This window comes from Temnothorax nylanderi, unplaced genomic scaffold (assembly GCF_030848795.1).
Source record: "Temnothorax nylanderi isolate EJ_2023f unplaced genomic scaffold, tnyl_v1.0 TNYL_tig0002_pilon, whole genome shotgun sequence".
Classification (NCBI taxonomy): Eukaryota; Metazoa; Arthropoda; class Insecta; order Hymenoptera; family Formicidae; genus Temnothorax; species Temnothorax nylanderi.
The window spans coordinates 1,794,782-1,812,039 of record NW_027249064.1 but is presented as its reverse complement, the minus strand read 5'-3'; the positions used below and the strand labels follow the sequence as shown (position 1 = coordinate 1,812,039).

Genomic DNA, 17,258 nt, shown 5'->3' with positions numbered 1-17,258 from the left:
CCACGAGGGTGTACTTTCTCTCTAGCTATAGAAAGCCGATTTGGAATCGACATTAAATTGTAGATCCCTTATATCTAACGCACAGATATATAGAAAGGGGTCACGAGGAACCGACTATTCTGTTGTGTCATGTCGGTTACCCGTCGTTCCAATAATTTCACATAAATATTACGATTCTAGCTGTGCCATGCACGGTAAAACTATTTTTCTTTCGTTTAAATATAGCAGCAATGATATCTAAACAACTTGACTATTTAAACTTTAAATAGTCAAGTTGTTTAAATATCCATGTTGCTGTCAGTTCGTTTAAATATTATTTCGGCTATATTTAAACGATAGAAGAATAGTTTTGCCGTGCATTTTTTTTCTTTTAAAATATCATAGCATCATATCTACAAACACTATTCTGTCACAGAACAAATATTCGACATAAATCCACATTCTTTACAGTTACACCATTCGTATTGTAAGACGGGAATAGGCAATTCAGTAAGTGAATTTATTTCACATCTAAATTTTTTTATCACGATGTTCTTTGCTATTTCAACCGCCTAAAAAAATTACCCTGCTTTATAATACTTAATGTATATATATTTCGTTTATGAGATAAGACGGGTTTAATCTGTAAGCTGTTCTTAATTTGACATATAGACTGTATCGAATATAGATACCAATGAATATTTTATATTTGACTGTGTTAGCAAATGTCATATTTTCAACAAGGACTTTTATTTATTAAACTTGGTAGTTTTTTATTTTAACTTCTTTTTTATAAAGCAGCAGTCACTTTTACAATTTGGCGTCGATAATAGATATTTGATTTGACCAACAGCGCAAAGATGACCTTCTACTTTTAGAATATTTTATAACTGTATTTCATAATTTTGTACATACACTAAAAAGGGTGTACAACTTAACTAAGAAATTTGTAATCGTAGTTTTAAGATATTTACCTTTACCTACTGTATTATATAATTTTACTTCACCGATGTTGGCTCTTATTCGCTTCTTATATTTACTTTATCTTTTTTATTGTATAATAAGTGTGTTTTTTACAATTCTTTTTATAATGCTCATTACTAAGATTTAAATATTGTCGTACTTCTAGTGATTGAAGGATGAAAATGCCAGGTTAGATGGCAGTAAACCGTGAAAACTTCATTCTTGTCGAAAGTTTACAGAACCTGCGGTTTAAAATCTTCGTACCGTGAAATCACCTCATCCAACGCTACTTTCCTTATAAGCCATTCGAGTCTCTTGGCCCGTTTTATCTCTCAGCGCTCTATTAGGTTGAGGTTTAAAGGGTGTTACTATAACACGTCCAGCCGCGAAAGAGCCATATTGCTATTAAACTTTTACTAACTCTCTGTTATTCCGATATTTGTCGCCGACTAAAGGTAAATCAAAATGAAATTTCAATAGCGTCATAGTACGTAATTCCTTACAACCGGATAATAAAATAAAATTTAACGATCATTGTTTAAGCAATATCAAACTTAAAAAGAGAGGGAAAATACCTTTCACTGTAATAAATTTATTTCACTATTATAAATTTATGATTTGGCTTAAACACGTACTTTTTTATAATACGGTATATACGAATTGTAATGCAATTAAAAATCTCTTAAATCTCTTTCTCGATATTGATATAGACCCAGACCCGTCTAATAATGATAACTATAGGCAGATGTTCATTATAGCGCAACTCGAGGACAAACTTGAACTTGTTGATCATCGAATAAGATACTTGAATCATGAGGCTCTGTACGCAGTAACTTTGTAATAATAGTTCATCTAAAGCTCCTTCAGTACCAATAATCGATCCTGGTATGCGAGTTAGAAGATTAACCTGTTTATATCGCCCACATTGTCACGATCTCATTTTACGATGTTGAGTTTCTCGCCGTAATAGATACGTATATAGTAGAGGTCGAGCTTTCGATAATATGTGCATTTACATGCAAACATATGAAGATTACATTAAGAAAGGATCGAAACAGCAATTTGGTATGACAATAGACGATAATGATCTTTAACTCGCGTGGAGTAGGATACGTGACGCGATCAATAGTGTATTAAATGATTCACGCTCATCGAAGAAAGACGCGTGTTCTAAAGACACTTTGCATATGCGCTGCAATCATACGTCGAATATTTTAACGATAAAATTTTCTCCTATAGTTTGTCAATTCTTGATACGTTACATGCAAAATCAGGGACATATTATATAATCGAAACATGGTACATCCTTATAAGAAACGATGTTACGATTGTATACGATTCTTTCTTTCGTGCGACTCAGGTACCTGTGGCAAAGAGCGATCCTTCGCGAAAACTCGCCTGTCGCCGATTCATGCCTCTGAAGATCCACGACGGCCGCGGCGGAGTTTCAAAGAGATTTCGCGGGGATTTCAGGAGAGACGTGAAAGGATCAGGCGAAATATAAGTCTAGGGAAACGGCAGCGCGGATTTAATTTCAGTCCATAATTCTTTCCATGGGATTTCTATCCATTTTTACGGCTGGGCATAGGTTTGCGAAACAATTCCACGACATCGCGATTTATATCATCGTACCAATTACTAGAAACTGAGAGAAACTGATCTTTAAGGCGCATTTGAATTGCATTTGCATACGAAAACAAATAATACCAAATATTGTCAAAATCGCAAATTTTATTTTATACGCAAATTAAAAGTAATAAATTTGAAAAGATGTAAAAATATTATAAAAATGGAAAATATATATGCAGATGCACTATTTCCTCTTTATTTTTTAAAATTAGTAATCGCCGAAAAACCGCATTAATCAGTCCAAAGTCCACTGTACTGAATAATAATAATATAATCTTTATATAATGTAATATTCATATAAAATATTTTAAATCATTACAAAAATGAAGATTACATCGGCAGGAAATATTTATTGCATTAATATTTTATCAGACGCGAAGTTTGAATTACTCTTCGAATCGCGATATTACTGCAATCAACAATAATTCCATAATATCGGAACTTGCGTTATTACTTTACCATACATTTCTAACTTATGTTCGCTAAAAACTTTACCTGAACCTAACAATGTTTTAGTGTCCGTTTTTTATTTATCGAGATCGTTACCAAGAAGTTATAAAACTTCTTATATTCACTACATTGCAGCATTGCAAAATATGCGAGTTTTACTTTTTTCGTACTTACTCTTGCTTTCTTTGACGCGTCTATTAAGCTAGTCGATCTTGTGAAACTTATCACGTCGGCGTTATGCTAAACTAGAAAACTGTTCGAGAATGTATGTGACGTAAAACGAGGATCGCTTTTTGCTCACGACGTATTCCAAAAAATAGTTGCAAACTTTTATGAACTTCCCCGACCCAGTCAATTTCATACTTTTGCTTAAAAGCACGAGGTAACAAGTTCGTTTTCATGAAGAATTTAAGTGCTCACTACTATTTCCTTGAATAGAGTAAACTTTCTAACATACTCATTTCCAATCGACTATTTGCAGTTATTATGGTAATATAGTTTGAATTGGATATTCTACATGGCACGTAGTTTACATAGTATATAAGAACATCAATTTTTCTAGTCTATTACATTATATAAACTTTTAATTAAAAAATTATAATTACTATTACTAATATTGTCGTTATTGTTATTATAATGAACTGATTAATATTTCAATCTATAGCTCGAAAAACTGCTGCATTTAAATCGCTTATTTTCTGTGTGATAACAGAAAGAGCTATCCGAGAAGAAGATAAGCGCTACTTGTCCCACAAACTTACCACATTTTTCTTTCATGCAACCTAGCCATTTAGTTTATCCATATTCATAACACTTTTACGAAATCGGAAAGCGCTCGATCTTCATCACCTTCGCGGCAACTTGAGGCAAAATCTGATTAAAGTCGATCTCCTCCAATGACAGAATACGTCTCTATTATTAAGAACTTTATCTTCCAAAATGACATTTCATCATTTAGAGGTAATCAATCTTATAATTTTGATGCCTCATGGCATTCCTTCTAAATATTAGATTGCCACATTTTAAACAATCGGAACAATCGTGAAAACTTTTTCGAAACTATTTTACATATACATTATTATATACTAAATTTTATGATCTATATCGGATATGTAAATGTGTATAATGTGTATAATAGTTTATAATAGGTAACGCAACAATCGCAAAAAATAAGTGTTATTAATACGTTATTTGCAACATTCAAGGCACGTTCTTGCGCAGCGAGAAAGAGACGTATTTCTTGATTGGCTGTATTATCCCGAAACAAAATACATTATTCATCATGTTAACCGCGACTTATATCGACAGTATCGTTGCTCGTCACAGTTACGTGCGATCCGAAGCGGCTGCGGACGACCGCTTAGCTAAACGATTTCTCCGCAACTTGTCAACGCGATGACGTACAATCGACGTAGAAACACAAGCATAACACCCCGCGTGAGCACCAAGCACGTGAACGGAAAGTGCATACACGTCAAAGGGAGCTTCGCTATTCGTGTCAATCAGTATCTACGTATACACGTACATGTGTCGCGACATGATCGACAAGCGAACAGGAGTCAGTTCACAGGATTCGATAACACACGCGAACAAAGACTCAAGGCAATTCTGTGAGAGGTAAGCTAAATTACAGTCTCGGTACTCATGCTTAAATTACTCCGTATCAAGCTCACGATTTGAAATTCATGAGCGTCTGAAAATTGTTAAATTAATCAAAGTATTAAGTAAGTTATATTTTGTAAAATAATTTGTGAATTTGTGCGAAAGCTGTTCTTCTAAAAAATTAATGTCTATGATAGAACTGGCAAAGTAATATGATTTCGCCCGTGAAGTGTCCTTAAGTATTTACCTATATAAATAGAAGCAAGAGTTAAGAGCAGAAGAATTTAATTTATTTGATTGAACGATTTAATTTCCATGTAATTAAAAAATCTATAAGACTTATGTAGATATATTATAAAATATTATAATTTCCAATACGTAATATTCTTTTTAAGAAGCCCATTATGCATGCAATAACCTGCTGATTGATTATTAATTATATCTATATAGATCTATTATATTATTATATTTATATATATCTATATATAAATATATAAATATATAAATATATAAATATATAAATATATAAATATAAATATATATATATCTATAAAGATATATATAAATATATATATTCATAACCACTCTTCATTAATTATTACTATCCAATTAAAGCAGGGTTGTTTTAATCCCACCAAGTACGTCACCATCGTCACAAATTTTAGTCGCGATTTTCGCGAATCGAATTAGTCAGAAAGAAAACGCTCAGCGGCAATTTCTGTAAGTGGATTTCCATCTCTGCTAGAAATGCCGAAGCTCGTGGGATTACGATCGAGATTCAAGACGTAAGGCAACGCGAACTCAAGTCAGTGAACTAAATAATGAAATCGCATCTTGCCAGCAAGCTGCATCGTCCTTACGAAATTTCTCACTTGGAAATATCCCGTAGCTTGATGTCGCGGCGTAGCTGAGATTTGAATAACGATCGATAATCCTTCTTCCGTTGCTCCTCGATCATCGCGGCATAGTTATTGGTAAGGAACAGGACGAGGAGATATAATACAAAAATTTGAGATCGGAAATTACTTCGCGTGAAAATATTAGAGAGAGAGAGAGAGAGAGAGAGAGAGAGAGAGAGAGAGAGAGAGAGAGAGAGAGAGAAGGAAGGAAACGCTCATTTATGTGAGATGTCTCATCGTCTAAAGACGAAATTCAGAAATAATCTCTGAAGAAAATAATTAGATTCTATCTAATCTATGGAGTCTTTAGACGGGTGCGATTTACATTATCCGATTAAAAGTATACTTATAATCGGTCGTAAAATTTTTTAATTAACGCGAACTTCATAACTTTGGTCTCCAGCAATTAGCATTTTTATCGCGATCCAATCCACCTCTGAATATTCAATCTGATTTGCGATAAATATCTTCAAAGTAGTTATTCTCCTTTCCTATTGTAATGGAAATTGAAATTTTTTATATATTAAAATTTAATAATTTACTATACATATGCGATGTAAGGGCACACATAATCAACTTCGATATATCCAAGTATATATTAAATTTCCAGACATGTTTAATTACACAAAATGCAATTTATTAAAAGATTGATAGAAATAAATAATCAAATTAAAAGTCACGCGCTTGTGTTAGTAATTAAATGGAAAAAAATAGTAATATAAAAATTATTTTCGAGTTATTACAACAATGCAGTCAATATATTAAGTATATCAAATTTTTTTATAACGAAGAGCCCTATAAAAAATTGGTGAATTTATTGAATAATTCGGGAGAATGTATCCCTTACTCCATTTTATCGGTGTAGCGAATTGTGCTTGTAATTTCGCGCGGTTCGGGCGCAGCCGGTTCATTTCAATTAACGATAACATGGTTTCCAATAGGTTTTACAAAAGAACTAGCTACATTGGTATGAGCTCCAGACATGGTAAAAAAGTGCAAACATCCCGGCATAGAATTCGTATCATATAATCTCTAATTAACTCGCGAAGAACAGTAAAATACATAATATGATACGTTATTTAATCTTCGCCAAACACAAATTTTCGGTGTAAAATTTTGCAAAAATGTATTGTACAAGATTAAATTATTTGTATTGACGATACATTTCTAAACAAATACTGTCAGCTTTTTATATGTATATTGTAATAATGCGTATCGATTCATTTGTACCAGCTTTATCGATTATTTTGTCTAATTACGTATACGATACAAATATACATATAATTGTCAAGTTTTTTTTATTTATAATATGTTATATATTTCGTCAAATAATAAATTGTTCTTGTATATGTATCGATAAATAATATTAATTAAATTATTTATTATTTATTTCCTATTTATCCTATTTATGGTTTAAAAAATAAAAATTTTCATAATTTTTTTGCCACTTCTCCCGGGCAGGTATTGCTAATTTAAAATTTTCCAGACCTTCAGCATCGTTGATGAGAAAGTGAAAAAGAAATGAAAAAACTTTGAAAGCTTGAATGTGTATCACGCACGCATAATTAATATAGAAATTTATTCTTTTCGTTCACAAGAGTTTTATATATACATTTATTTCAATCAATATTTTCGCGTTTTAACGTTGAAGGCAAAGAAAAATACAAACGCTGTATAATCAATCGAGCAAGCCAATCAAGCGGACCGAGACGAAGTTTTGTGTGATTCTTCGATGCGGCACGGTGCATGGTCGGACGAGCAAGTTACTACAGTGGATCATACAGTAGCCACTCTGAATCTGACAAACCATGATAAATATATTCGCCATGGCGTGCAACAACCGCGATGTATGATAGGACGCGCGTTGTTCCGGAGAAAAGTAGCGCTGGTACCTTCGTGCCGTGAGATAACGCCGCCTCGTTTCTCACTACATAAACTCATCCAATGCTTACGCATCGATGTCGCTTGTACAGATCGAACCGTTTGAAACCTCGTTACTGGCTAAGACAAATCGAACGATGATCGGGGGCAACCGAACCAAACCCTTGAGCATCACGAGCATAAAACGTAAAAATCTACGATAGAGATAATAACAAAATTATAATAAATGTTATAATAAAAAATTGAATCTTGTTCTATTTCGGACTATTCGGTATTGTTCTTTAACGAATCCAAATACGGAGAACGCGCGGTGTAGGAATTTAATTTATACAGCAATTTGAAAAGCCAGGTTGATAATCATAAGAACGATAATGGCATATCTTCGTCAAAGTTCTTCAAGGCGCAACGCAATTGTATCAACCGGCAAGTCAATTTCGAAGGAGTCGCCTTCCTCGACGAAAAGATGATTAATTATGGCGTGTTGCTACATGCGGCTAACCCAGAATCGCCTATTCTTCGATAAGCGTCACAAATGGTGAACGAAGAACATTGTATGGAAAGAGGGAGAACTTCATAGATAAATGACAAACTAATGATAGAACTTATTATGAAGTTACGATGAAACGTATGACTTAGATAAACGATCCTTTATGTACAACCGTCGTCGTTTTCTGAATGCTCTGTCTCTCGAAATTAAATTCATATACTCGCGAGTAAATCGTTATTTATATTAGATCGTCAAACAGCTAAGTGTATTTGATTTTACCCTTCGTCAAATATCTATATCCTTATACTCCTTAAACTTTGTTCTTTGAATACGGAACTTTGATTTCCGAATCATTCGATCTATACCCGCTTAAGCCTGTAGATTCTGTGACCTTTTAGTCTTTGAATTCTTACATTGTTGAATTCTTGAATCTTTCTTGAATCTTGAAGCTTCATAACAACTGTTTGATCACTTATACTTCTCGAGCTTTGATGCTATATTTTCCTGCTTTAATATTAAGCTCGCTAAGATATTTTTAGTGAAATTTGTATCACTGCGTAACGTTACAAAATCCGACAAGATTCCAGCAGTATAATATAGATCGCTTTAAAGAGATATCAAACGATATAAATTAACCAGTTGTCCTTACTTTTCTTTCTCGAGAAAACCGTACGAGTTTACATGTGACTATCTAAACATTACACGTTTTCGCTTTCTCGGTCTATTTCCGCGGTAAAATCAGAGAATTCGAGGCTAGCAGAAACGACGGCCACTTTCAGGAGGATCCAAGTTTACTTCGCTTTTAGTCAAGCGCAACCACTCGCCTGCAATCACGAACAGGATTACCCAATGCCAACGCAAATATCCGTATTCTATAATGTCGTATGCAACGCAATGAAAAACCCGCGATATCGTTCTTCGATAGACTTCAGAATTAGAAAGAAGTTTAAGAGGGAAAGAACTTTTCAACGTTCAGACATTATGAATACAATTTTGGAATCAAGAACACGAACGATAAAAATTCCATACAAGTTTTATACATTACCGTTATTATACCACCGAATACGAATACTTCTATACGCATTGGTATAGCAATCTTTTTACGTCATAGAAATTTATGATACTTCAGAAAGAGAAGACTTTACAAAATAGTCGAAAACTCATAGGTTTATATTTTTTATATTTATGAAGTTTATAATTCTTTCTTATTTATTATATAAAATATTGATAATACATTTTCGTCTTGTACATCATCTTAATAGTTTTGTTATATATATCTTGTACCCAAAAAAGCGTTTTCGTAAAAAGCTTTTATTTTGTTTTTAGTGTACAAGCTTTTTACGAAAAAGCTTTTTATTTAAATAATACAAACGCAAATAAATAAAATATTAAGAATTCAGATGTAAAGCTTGATCCAAAAAAATAAAAAGAACGTAGATATTAAAGAAAATGAGATTTTAGATATTTTGAAATCAAATATACTTACAATTAGTTGTTTGATGATCTAATATAAATAACGATTTAGTTACGAGTTTTTAAAGATTTATGGATTTAAATAAAGTAACTTGTGAATATAAATTTAATCTCAAGAGCTAAAACATTTGAGAAACGATAACGGTTAAACGTAAACAACGTCGTTTATCTACATCATGTGCGTTTCACTGCATTTTACATAAATACAAATAAAAACATTTTATATAAACATGCTGCACAAATATCTTAAAAATATCCTCTTGTTACAAAATCGTAACAACCGCTAAGTATACATGCCAAACGTTACAAAATTTACAGCAATTCCCTTGTATTTGAATAATTTAAGATGGAAAGGTGCCTATTGTGTTGTATAGGTCTCCTATTTCTCGACGAGTCCGGAGCTTTCCAACAAACAACGCTTCGAATATTTCACCCGTACGATACCCAGCGATCACTATCAGGTCAAAGCGATGGTCGACATTGTATTGACGATGGGTTGGAGCTACGTTTCCATCATTTACGAGGAGAGCAACTACGGTATAAAAGTAAGTGCTTGATCGTAATATCTGATTTTAAATTTATCGGTTGTATTAGAGAGAACGCGGTAGTATTTGAGCACAATATATGTATATACAATAGTCTATTTGTGTATGCGTTATCATTTCTGTTACATATTTAAAATTTGTTCTTCTTTTTAGATTATATACAGTATCATACGATACATAAAAAGAAATATATATATCGTTAAAATTTGTAAAAAATTAAGTAACAAAATATCTTTCTTATTAATATAGATATTGTAATCATGATTGACTCTGAAAATATATCCGTTCAAATATTCAAGTAAATCTTTAGATTGAAAATGTCTCACTCAAACATAACACTATTTTACACACATATTATTATATACAATTCCATCCGCAAAGCTTTCAAGCTAAATCAAATATTTCTACATAAAAATATAGCAATATACGAATGTGGAATAAATTAATATAAAATTGAAACGACTTTTCTGATAACTGCATATAAGGGAATTTTAAAAAATAGCAAATAAAGCTAACAGGTATTTTATTTTAATGTTCTCACTTCTCAATTAATTACATAGCAATATTTAAGAAAGTATTCTATTCTCTGTTTAGAACTAGATGATGTTTAATATACTTAAAATTTTGCCATTCTTTCAGTATCATATCAACATTGTACTCCATTTTATAGGAAGGTTGCTGACGTTTGCAACACAATGCAACATTAGACTAATAGAAATTAGTTTCCAATTTTAATAATTAGGATTTTTAAATGCATTTTAAATATAATTTTAAATTTCTTAACAAAATTAGATACTAATAGCATTCGAGGCACAGCAATGTAAAATTAATGTCATATTATGAGTAATGCACGAGCTACGTCACTTGAAAATTATTTCATCTAAATAGGCCTTTACGCGACTACAGTCTGGTAGAAAAACGAATCGATAAATCGTAATACGCGCAGGAAATGAACGTAAAATAAACGAGAATAAATGGAAAGTGAACTGGGATTTTATTTCCGGACGCGGTCCATTATAATAATTCACCATGGCGCGCAAATAATTTTGACTCCCTTTTCAACGGCCACCTCTCACCTCGTAATCCAGCGAATATTTAGAGCGTTACGTGAAAATTATGGTAGCTTTTATTCACTCAGTACATGCAAAGTACAGTCAAATAACTCGGAAGAAAATCATGAGATTCGTCAAATTTTTTTTTCGCAAAGACAATATTCTGGCCTATGTCTATATATCTTTCTCTCTCTCTCTCTCTCTCTCTCTCTCTCTCTCTCTCTCTCTCTCTCTCTCTCTCTCTCTCTCTCTCTCTCTCTCTCTCTCTCTCTCTCTCTCTCTCTTTCTCTCTTCTTTCTAAATTGCTAACATGAAAATTTTATATACCTCACCAGTAACACGCTACTTGCTCCCAATTAAGGCTATTTTAAGTAGCAAGTTTATTTCACCGAGTTGTTTGATCTCACCGAATGTCTAGGAAACGAATTTCGCGTGAATTTCACGATGGTAATTGGAATTTACAGAGCGTTTAATTACGATGGGGGACTTATTGAAAATCTTTTCCTAAATATTTAAAATTAAAATTAAGTAAATTTATATATTTATATATACATTTACCATTTCTTGGAAACATCAACAATTTTGCTTCAAATATTGATATTGCTATATTCTGAACGATACGATGAAACTTATTTCACTAATCGTTACATACAGTTATTAAGTTACTCATTACGTAAGTATCACGATAGAGTGATATTCAATATCATTTTATTCATATAACTCTCTCATGTAACTCTCTGCAGTATATAAAACAGAGACAGCTTGTACATCATCACCAGGATATTGGAAGTCGTAAATAACAACATAGCGGACGCGGTAATTTGAAATCCTGATTCCCGTTACAAATTATTACCTACTAGCTAGCTTTTTGCATCAAACTGTTCCCCTCTCGATAGCACAAAGAGAGATGGCATAAATATGCTTTTCACATAACAATGTTTTTCACGGAAATCGGGTAATGCAAGCATTTATGACTCTATAGAGAAAATATTTCAAAAACCGGATCTAATTATATCAAACACACACCAACGCTTCTATTTTTAGTAGTTATATATAAGTCATAATGTTGGTTCTTCATAAATTATCCTGTATGTGCCAAAAAACGCATGAATTATACGATAAAAATAGATGCAAAGCTAATAGACGGAAAAAAAGAGTAAAAGTCGTATAGCAAAGGATTTAAGTGTATATTCGCGGGAAAAAATTATAACTAAAAGAGAAAAGACATTTCCTATCGAGGCAGATCTCTAGCTGATATCGATAAATGCCAAATTAATATAAATAAACGCTATTTAATGGGATGCCTAGTCGATTATCCATTTCCGATTTGAGAACTGCGGCACTTGATGAATGCGTAATTGAAAAATATATCAAAGTGACGCGACGCTTTTATCAAATGAAGAAACGACAAGTCGGCGACCCTATAATTTTATCGTAAAAGCGAGAATAACGCCATCCTCAATCAGTTGCGCTCGTGTCATGAAAAATTCATAAACGTCTTCGCTGCGACACTTCACCGCGAAATATATCTTCCCATATACACATCACATGCAAGATATACACGTACCTTATTATTTCTGTAACAGATTCCACCTTGACATTTGTCTGCAATCTAGAAGCTAGCGCGAAAATCTGTCGAGAAACATGTTCTCTTTATCCATTTCCCCGTTTTCAATTCTTCTTCTTCGTATTTTCGTTTACAATCGAATAGTAAATTTAAAAAAACGAACTAAAAATAATGAAACGCTTTCCTCTTCAAGAAGAAATTATAAAAATATTTTCTAGGCTCTAGTCTATCCGAGCCTATCGATTTCAAGGCAATAGATATATATTAATTCATTTGTAATGTTTTTCTGTTGTTAATCTTTAATGTTTTAATTTTTCCTTCAATAACTCTGTAGAGAAATAAGAATTAATATATTCAGATATTCCATGATATTAAATAATACAGAACACATTTTATCGCTACATTAATTATTTATTATTTTAAATAAAAATTTTGGTGTATGTCTAATAATTGTTAGAAAAAAAACTGTTTGTGATTTTTTTATAACATCTCATTTCTCACACATACATTTTATTTGCGTCCGTAATATAATTCTTACAAATCCATTGCCTCGACATATAAATAAAAAAATAACTCACCGGCCGATGCGCAGCAGCGGAGTTGTAAGCTGTAACCCTGCGTTGATCTGTAACGCAGAAATATTTTCACATTAGAGCAGAGTGTCCAAGAGAGATAATCAATATTTGAAGTAAATAATTATCGCGCCCGTTAAATTTTTAAAACGTCATTTTAGCATTATCCGATTTTAAAATGCTAATGCAAGGAACGATCGCGGCCGCCGCTAACGGCTGCATATTTCCGCATTAATTTCTTCGCATAATTAATCCGCGAAAAATCGCGCAAGTAATATTACGACCGTGCGAATAATTGAGACGTGACGTTCGCGACTCAATATATCTCCTCTCACGCGTATGCCGGAGATCGAACTCCCTCGGCGAAATTGCGCCGGAGTTAAACCACGAACGAATATTGCACGGTAATGAGTAATGGGCGAATCAAGTGTCGCGCGCTTGAGAAAGTGGCGGAATCCGCCACGGGACAGCCAAATAATAAACGAATCACAATTACTCACCCCACGGTCGCTCCGCCGTCGCCCGATGCCTCCCAGGCCCCCCCTCCAGCCCCTCCTCCACTCCTCGGTCCTCCTCCGTTGTCGCATCTCCGTCGGCGCACTCATTCGCGACGTTCACGCGCGAAAATATCGTCGCTTATGATCGCGCGACACTTTGCACGGCACTCCCGGCATTAATCTCGCGACGCGGCGCGCACTTTATTACACGGCGACGAAAGAATTACGGCGGAGAAGCTGCGAACGAAGCGATGCCCGTCCGCTCGACGCCCGTCGGCCCCATGATGTCCCGCAGGTAGTAGGCGCTAACATGGCGGAGAGAATTTCGTAAATCGCGCGGCCAACTTCACTCGAATCGCCAGCAGCAACCGTCGCGTCGCGGCCGTGACGCGAGCTAGGACGCTACACTTGCTACTCCCACACCTGTATACATACTTTCCGCACTTCCGAACAATGAATACGACGTCGAGATTACTTTTACGTATCGCGTAAGCGACGTAAGAGGAATAAATGTATGAATCGAAGACAAATATCCGCGGAACGTGATATCGTAAAATAATACGATCGTTCGCGCGATAGATCTTGGTTAAGTTAATCTTGCGAGACACACATTTTAACGAGTCGCTAATTTATGAACATTGTGTCCACCCTCCACGATTGCTAGATATTAAAATATGATTTTGAACGTTGCTAAAAGACGGGAATAGTTCCTGTAGTCACCAATCAAGAATCAAGCGAGTCGCGGCGTCAGTCGATTAGGGTCGTCCGCTCGTATCCGAGGGCAGCTACATTCTGACGCGACCGCGACCGCGACACGACGCGAGTCAAGTTGACGGTTGAGAAAAGTGAGACCGATCGGCCGAAAGAATGTGATCGAAAATCAATATTATCGAATGCGATATACCCTCGGTAAATCGTATAAATTCCGCGAAGCACATGTATTAAATACACATTCGATATATATCACAGTTTTCCGTAATCTGAGCCGTGCCTGGTGTGATTCGCGTATTGCCCCGCGGCACCCCGCCCTGCAAACCGAGAGCGCCGAATTACGGAATTTGAATCGGCGGAAAACACGGAGCGCTCGGATCGATTCGAGATTCGAGCCCGGCTATAAAGAAAATCATTTGGCAGCGGAGAAAGCTGCTTTGCAAAACTGTTGCAAAATTCGTGAATTTTAGTGTGTGCTTTTAGCTTCAGCAAAAATTAAAAACATACAATCAAATTCGCGAATTTTGCAACAGTTGCAAAACAACTTTCTCCGCTGAACACAGTATTCCCATTATCGCCCGGGTGCGTAATAAAACAATGGCTCGCTCGTTGCGCCTCGATTCGAACGTGCATCAAAGGATTTCCGCGAAATACCAATAAATATGTAGAAAACTTGCTCGCGATATACCAGCGACTCGTTAATCGCAGGAAACGAGATGATTAGTCGTGTTAATTAAACGAGATAATTAGTTGCTGGATTGAGTAGCGCGAAGATGCAAATGCGACGGTACGGTCTACGTTATATAACAACTTGCTTGCTCGAGGGTCAGCCTGCGAATTGCACAGCGACCTTGTGTATACACTGTGTACGCTTTTCGGCACCGTTGCAAAAACAAACGTTTCAGGTTTCAGCCGAACGTTTGTATACACAAGTCGCCGCGTTACATCTCGTACACCAAAACGTTCAAGCAAGCGGATAATTCCGCTTGACGTAATATTGTGATCTTTTGAACTAGAAAAAGCTACTGGATGGAAGAAGTCGTTCCGTCTGTGTCGTTTATTACGTATCTTGACATCTACGTATATCGATCGCTCGCTATCACATTTATCTCGCGCGACTGATTAATTTTCCCGATTAACTAATTTTCCCGAATCGTATATCGAGCAAACGTGACGACCGAAGCAGATATTCCGCGCGATTTAGTCGCTTGAAATACGGTTGAATGTGAAGCGATTGGAAATTAGCGTTATAAATCATTGCTTCATTATGTATACTTTCATTATAATGAGAGAGATTTCCTTCGTGCTGCTCGGATTTCAATATACATATTTCGTATTGTTAAATCTATCCCGAATATATTCTGTTTCTTACATTTTAAATTATATTGATAAACGAGCTATTATCACGAGCTATATTAAAATTTAGCATCTGTTTTATGAATAAAATTTATCCTTACCGATTAATAATGTATTTATGTTAATTAACTACCTTTGACTTTTCACCAATTTTGACGTATCGAAAAAATGAAATTATAAGTCTTTAATAAATTGAAATTTTTTTCTTACACATTTTCAATAAGTCGCGGAAATGTGAAATTAAATTGTTATATAAAAAGTATGGCGATTTAATTTCTTTACATCTATTAAAATCACGCAACTTTGTCTCTCTATAAGAAATTATATAATATAAATTTGGATATAAAAATTTGGATATAAAAATTTGAAAAGAAAATTATACACATAGAATGATTAGAGAAACTTCATTTCTCAAATTTTTAGAGATTTATTGAAGGAGTAAAGATAATAAATATGCAAGCAATTATAATTAATATGCTATGTCACTGATATAGTTAGTTATAAATATTTGTAATACGTATAACGGCAAAGTTATCTACGCAAGCATGTGATTATGCTAGAATTACGTATTACGTAAAAAATGCAAGCGACGGATCTAATAATGTGATACGAAACATTGATATTTATGAGCAGAAAATTGATTCTGCTGTGTATAAGCGCATATACGAATATGCGCATGTGATGCACATATTCGTAGCACAGTCGATGCACAGATACGTAACGCGAATTTAAACAATAAATCTTTCGTACCTAGTTATCCGTAATATTTTCTCAATTTCCATTCATTAAGGTAATATCGATTATTTTAATTAATATATTAGTTGATGGCATAAATTATAACGTTAAAAAACGATTCCGTTTTAAAATAACGAGAAATTTAACACTCAAAAACTCAATCATATCCGGCATTGCAACCGGCAATTTGGGGCGTCAAATTTGCGTGATCGTGGCATTAATCACACAATCGTCGTATTTACGAACAAAACCCGATGATGGATGTGCCCACATTAAATTAATATTTCGCGAACATACGTACGCGACACGTATGAGCGACGTAGTTAACACGCAGCCACATTTTGATGGTACAGAGAAATAGCATTTCGATCTATTACCTCTCGTAAGGCCGCAATGACTGGCGACACGATCAAAAGAAAAGGTCGCCCCTGTTGCCCGGCCGATCAGAATTTCATTACCGCCTATCATATACGTTGCCCCGTACGTGTCAAGTCGCGTGCGCTTGATAGAATTTACATCACAATATTCTGCTCTTCGAACGAGAGACCAGGGAAAAACGGGGCATTATGTTCACACCATAATTAGATTCCTCGCGAAATACGCGAACTACATAACGATCGATCTTGTATGTCCACGTTATCGGCATGCCGGGGACATAAGAGATTAGACGAAAGTTACTCGAGGGTGCGAAGGATGCGGCTTCGTGCAGGATATTCTAAAAAATCAAAGACGATTCCACGATTTTTGCCGATTAAAGTAATTGTGAATTGTTCCGAAAACACGTCCACGTACGAGCAATAAAATTCCACATTCGGAATCTTAAACAAATCGAAAGAAATATAATAAATCTCGATATCTGA

The 17,258-nt window shown here is 34.6% G+C and overlaps 1 protein-coding gene and 1 long non-coding RNA gene across 10 annotated transcripts in view; one reads left to right on the top strand and one right to left on the bottom strand.

The window, feature by feature from the left end:
- LOC139768963 (uncharacterized) overlaps nucleotides 1-13,210 on the bottom strand; it is a 510,605-nt gene extending 497,395 nt beyond the window's left edge. Inside the window, exon 1 of the long non-coding RNA XR_011717464.1 lies at nucleotides 13,106-13,210. This is a non-coding gene — a long non-coding RNA (uncharacterized lncRNA). The remainder of the gene's footprint in view (nucleotides 1-13,105) is intronic.
- The window catches only part of Glurb (metabotropic glutamate receptor B), a 134,001-nt gene that overhangs the window by 102,688 nt on the left and 14,055 nt on the right, over nucleotides 1-17,258 (top strand). For all 9 annotated transcript variants that reach the window (XM_071699347.1, XM_071699356.1, XM_071699337.1 and 6 more), the window contains one exon: nucleotides 9,738-9,908. In XM_071699347.1, the coding sequence (XP_071555448.1) occupies nucleotides 9,738-9,908 (171 nt within the window). The remainder of the gene's footprint in view (nucleotides 1-9,737; nucleotides 9,909-17,258) is intronic.